At 43.2% G+C, this 4,371-nt stretch overlaps 1 protein-coding gene across 3 annotated transcripts in view; it reads left to right on the top strand.

Moving 5' to 3' along the window:
• The window catches only part of Tjp2 (tight junction protein 2), a 98,943-nt gene that overhangs the window by 67,755 nt on the left and 26,817 nt on the right, over nucleotides 1-4,371 (top strand). For all 3 annotated transcript variants that reach the window (XM_031389970.1, XM_031389969.1, XM_031389967.1), the window contains exons 6-7: nucleotides 1,476-1,579; nucleotides 2,500-2,653. In XM_031389970.1, the coding sequence (XP_031245830.1) occupies nucleotides 1,476-1,579; nucleotides 2,500-2,653 (258 nt within the window). The remainder of the gene's footprint in view (nucleotides 1-1,475; nucleotides 1,580-2,499; nucleotides 2,654-4,371) is intronic.

The following is a 4,371-nucleotide window of genomic DNA, read 5'->3' as shown; positions in this document are numbered from 1 at the left end:
ACCATATACATGTCTGGTGTCTGAGGAGGTCAGAAGTGGTGCATGCAATTTCCTGGAATGGGAGTTTGTGCTCCTGAAACTGGACCGGCTCCTCTGTGAGAGTACCAAGTACTCTTAAACGGCTCAGCCTTCCTTGCAGCCCAAGATGCCACTTTTGTGCTCATTAATTAATTTATTTATTTACTTTACATCCCAATATCCACTCCCTCCCCCTTCATAATTCCATTTTTTAAGAGAAAAAAATTTGCTACCTTTTGCTAAAATTACCGAGTAACTTAGCTATTTCTGGGTGAGTTATGGGAACGTGGTTACATGAACATGGATCTTGTAAGAAACGCAGTAATAGGCAGGCGCGGCTGTAGATTAAGAATGAACACCCACAGTAACTGTCAACAGGCTCCTGGCTGTGTCTCAAAGCTCATGAACTGTTTTGGGTTTTTTGTTAATTTAAGAAGTGTTTATACAGATCCTAGCAGACCTGTGGGCAGACACTCCTATGGTACATTGGGAGCATTAAGCTCTGGGGAGGATAGATGAAATGTTACTATGTAAGAAAAGTTAATCAGACTTGTCTCCGCCCTCTGTGCACTAACCACCCATAGGAGAGATGCTGTAGCCCTAGGAGAGAGTGAAATGTGCCTCAGTACTTCTTTTTAGTTCTTGTTTGTGGTGCTAAAGATAAACTAGAGCCTTGCAAGGGTCAGACGCTCACTGAGGACCATAGCAGCCAAGCACTTTGTATCTTTGAAATAAGACCAAATGCTAGTAAGTTTACTGTAGTTTATTAAAATCGATTTTTTTAAAACTACTACTTTTGTGATCACAAGAAGGTGCTTTCTCTACGTAGTAAAGGTTTTTTTGAAGAAAGCGACTGTTTTGTAAGTATGCAGCTTTCCGTCAGATCACTAGTAATAATAACTTAAAAATTGAATGTGTTGCTCTCAAGCTTGCTTGACTGCGATGGCTTTCAAATTTCCCCCCTTCGAATCTGACTTTTGACAGTTTAATAAGTAAAATCAGAATAGTCTCTAGAAGACTTGCAGTATTAGAATGTGTGCATCTCTTCTAACTGCAGTGTTGTTTTTCTTTTGAGAACAGTTCAAAGTGCTGCCGACTCCCCCTGTCAGGGCCTTGGCCTTGGCCTTGCCCCAGCTCAAACCCCCTGCAGAGTGAACTGCCACAGAGACACACTATGTCCACAGCTTCGTGTGGGCAACCTTAGGGTCAGCACGATTTCCTACTAAGACTGATGGACAGAGTAGGCCGTTGTTATCAACTTTTTATTTGAAATGTGTTCATTTTGCATCAGATATCCACATAACTTCCTTCCTAGTTTGACCAGTTAACATTTTGCAACATTGTCTTCTTTGTGCCTCCCTTGTCTTTGTTTTTTGTTTTTGTTTTTTTTGTTTTTTTTTGTTTTTAAGTTTTCTGAGCCAGTTGAGAATGCCTATGTTCCCTTGTTTGTCTTCTAGAGTATGGGCTCCGGCTGGGGAGTCAGATCTTCATCAAGGAAATGACCAGAACAGGACTGGCAACCAAAGATGGCAACCTTCATGAGGGGGACATAATTCTCAAGGTGAGTAAGACCTGGACAGGGAGCGGAGTGTACCTGAGGTGTTCCTAGTCAGCACCCGCACATCCGCATACCAGGTCAGAATCTCTCAGTCTCAGGAGTGAGGTGGAGACTGGAGGAGCAGTTCTATGAGGTGCTCTTTGTCATAAGAACAAGAATAAACTGAGATATAAACAAGGAGAGATCTATACAGAAGAGCCGGGCTGTTCCCTACCACGTGTGAGCCCTGCTCCCTCTGTAGCCCCTGCCCCTAAAAGGAATTTCAAAAGGAAAAGGAAAAACAAGCCTTACGGTCTGTACTCATTTAGTAACAAAGGGAAAACCCCGAGGAACACTTTCCCTTCTTCCTGTGGATTTCAAGTTGAAGTTCCTGTTCCCATACCCAAGAATGAAGAGTCTTGAGAGCCATTGATCTATGATTGCTGAATGTGTTTGATAGGGGCTTTTGTTTTATTTATTTATTTAGAGACAGGGTTTCTCTGTGTAGCTCTGGCCACTTTGAAACTCACTTCATAGACCAGGCTGACTTCGAACTCAAGAGATCCACTTGCTTCTGCCTCCCAAGTACTGGAATTAAAGGCATATGCCACCACTAGCCGGCTAAGTTTGATATTTTTTTAAAAACTTGTCCAATCAGGAAGCATGTTCCAGCAGCAAACTGAGCTGCTGTAGACTTGAACTTGGTGGTTAAATAGATTAGCAGAGTAACCTAAATATTACTCTGGCTCCTTCATGCCTGTTCTGGGCATGTGTGGTTCCATGTAATTTGAAGGATAATTCACATTCATTAAGTCATCCTGAAGTCTGGTCTGAGTGTCTTATCAAGTTCTTTCCAGCTCTATAGAGGGGAAATATGAGTTTTGAACTCAACTGTGAATAGTTGTCCTGTATATGAGTAACACTGCCATTCTTTGTATGCACAGATCAATGGAACTGTTACCGAGAACATGTCTCTAAGTGATGCCCGGAAGTTAATAGAAAAGTCCCGAGGAAAACTGCAGCTTGTGGTGTTGAGAGACAGCAAGCAGACCCTCATCAACATCCCGTCCCTAAATGACAGCGACTCTGAAGTGGAGGGTAAGAAGGAGCCTGTGTGCTGCGCTGCGTGTCAGGAGGCCAGTCCCAAGGGGCAAAGGAGACTTCCTTCAAACTGTGATTAGGAAAGAGAAGTACTCCTGATCTTTGGTTGTTTGTTTGTTTATCAAAGCATCTTTGGAAATTAGCTATCTAGGAGGAGATTCTGCCACGTGTAATTAGGTCACTGAGAACCAAACTTACTAGTAAAAACAAAGCATTCACGACCAGCCAAACTAGACATCCCACTTACACATTGGCTGTGTGCTTGTGTAGATGCTGATAAAGTATAGACTTTCGTGAGTCTTTAAAAATGACAGAAGCCTCCAATCTCTCTCTCAGCGGGCAGAGTCAAGGCCTAGCAAGTTTCAGGCTTTTAAAAACTGGCTATGGCCATACCTGTGCTCGTGGCTGGGTCTTCCTTTCTCCATGTGGCCTTCTGTGGAGCGTGGCATGGAGCGTGCAGACACACCTAAACAGTCAGTCAGAATGGCTCAAAATTATGTAGCTGTTGCTTACTAATATATGTCCCTGGTTGTTACTGTTTGGTTTTAAACTGGGATAAATGCATTTGTTCCAGCGCCACACGTTACTTGCAAGGGAAGGAACTAACTTCTTTTTCATACTGATAAATACTTAATGTTGAACTACAGGGATCAGCTCTAAATGTTTCCTAATAATATAAAAAATCGCTATGAGTGCAGGTGTGGTGTGTTTGAGTTGCCGAGTTAGGATTGCCACCTTACCTCCACAGGGTGTTTTAGAAAAGTAACATGATAAAGAAGCCAGTAAAAGGTTCTCTATATTCCCTCAAATGCATCTATCTCAAAGCCATGCTAACTAGAGGATGGGCTCTTGTCTTGTAATGCTTCCAGACTGGGGAAATAGCTCAGGAGAGGGCTTCCATCCTGTGCCCAAGTTCCCCGGGGTGTGGCTCCAGCCCAGGCCCCACAATTGGCTTTCCCACTGGTCCCTTGCTTAGACTGCTGGGTGAAAATAGCCTTGTGGTGTAGCAAGATGGCTTAGCAGGCAAAGGCTCTTCCCTAAGATTGTTACGGTGTACCAACTTGCCTTCTTTTGAAAGTTCATTTCCTTTCCGGTCTATCAGACATCTAATCATTTGGTCTGGACTGTGAGTACAGGACAGGAAAGCAAAGCGATCGTAGCAACCTGATATGGTAGTGGATAGTTCATTTTCTTATTGTTCAACATGTACAGCGTCAGTGTCAGGGAGCTTGATCCCAACAGGATCTCTACATGGTTTGAATGCGTGTTAAAATGTAAGGACCACCGGTCTGCTTGGCAAGAGTGGTTTCTAGAGCCTCAGATTCTGGCAATCACAAGCTGATAACATGCGTGGGGGAGTGGGGGAAGTCGAGAAAGTTAAGGTTTCTTTTTTCTTACTCTATCAACAGTATAGTGTAACTACGGTTGATATAGCATTTGTAATGTTATGTATTATAGATAAAACAGGCAGGAGGCTATGGATAGGCTACATGCTCACATTTAGCATCCTGTAATCATCTGATCATCTGCCGAGTTTGGTTGGAGAAATGGTTCTGGAACCAGTTTCCACAGTAGTAACCGAGGGGCACTGCTTTGTAGCTGAATCACAGCCTCTTTAAGGTGGCTTTAAAAGCTAGTGGGCTGAAAGAAGAGTGCAGTTCTGAATTCGACTGTCTCTTCATTCATTACTGTCTTTCTCTGAAAATTAGGAAGGT

Source organism: Mastomys coucha, unplaced genomic scaffold, assembly GCF_008632895.1.
Source record: "Mastomys coucha isolate ucsf_1 unplaced genomic scaffold, UCSF_Mcou_1 pScaffold21, whole genome shotgun sequence".
Classification (NCBI taxonomy): Eukaryota; Metazoa; Chordata; class Mammalia; order Rodentia; family Muridae; genus Mastomys; species Mastomys coucha.
Note: the sequence above shows the minus strand (reverse complement) of the source record. Positions and strands in the feature narration are given on the sequence as shown.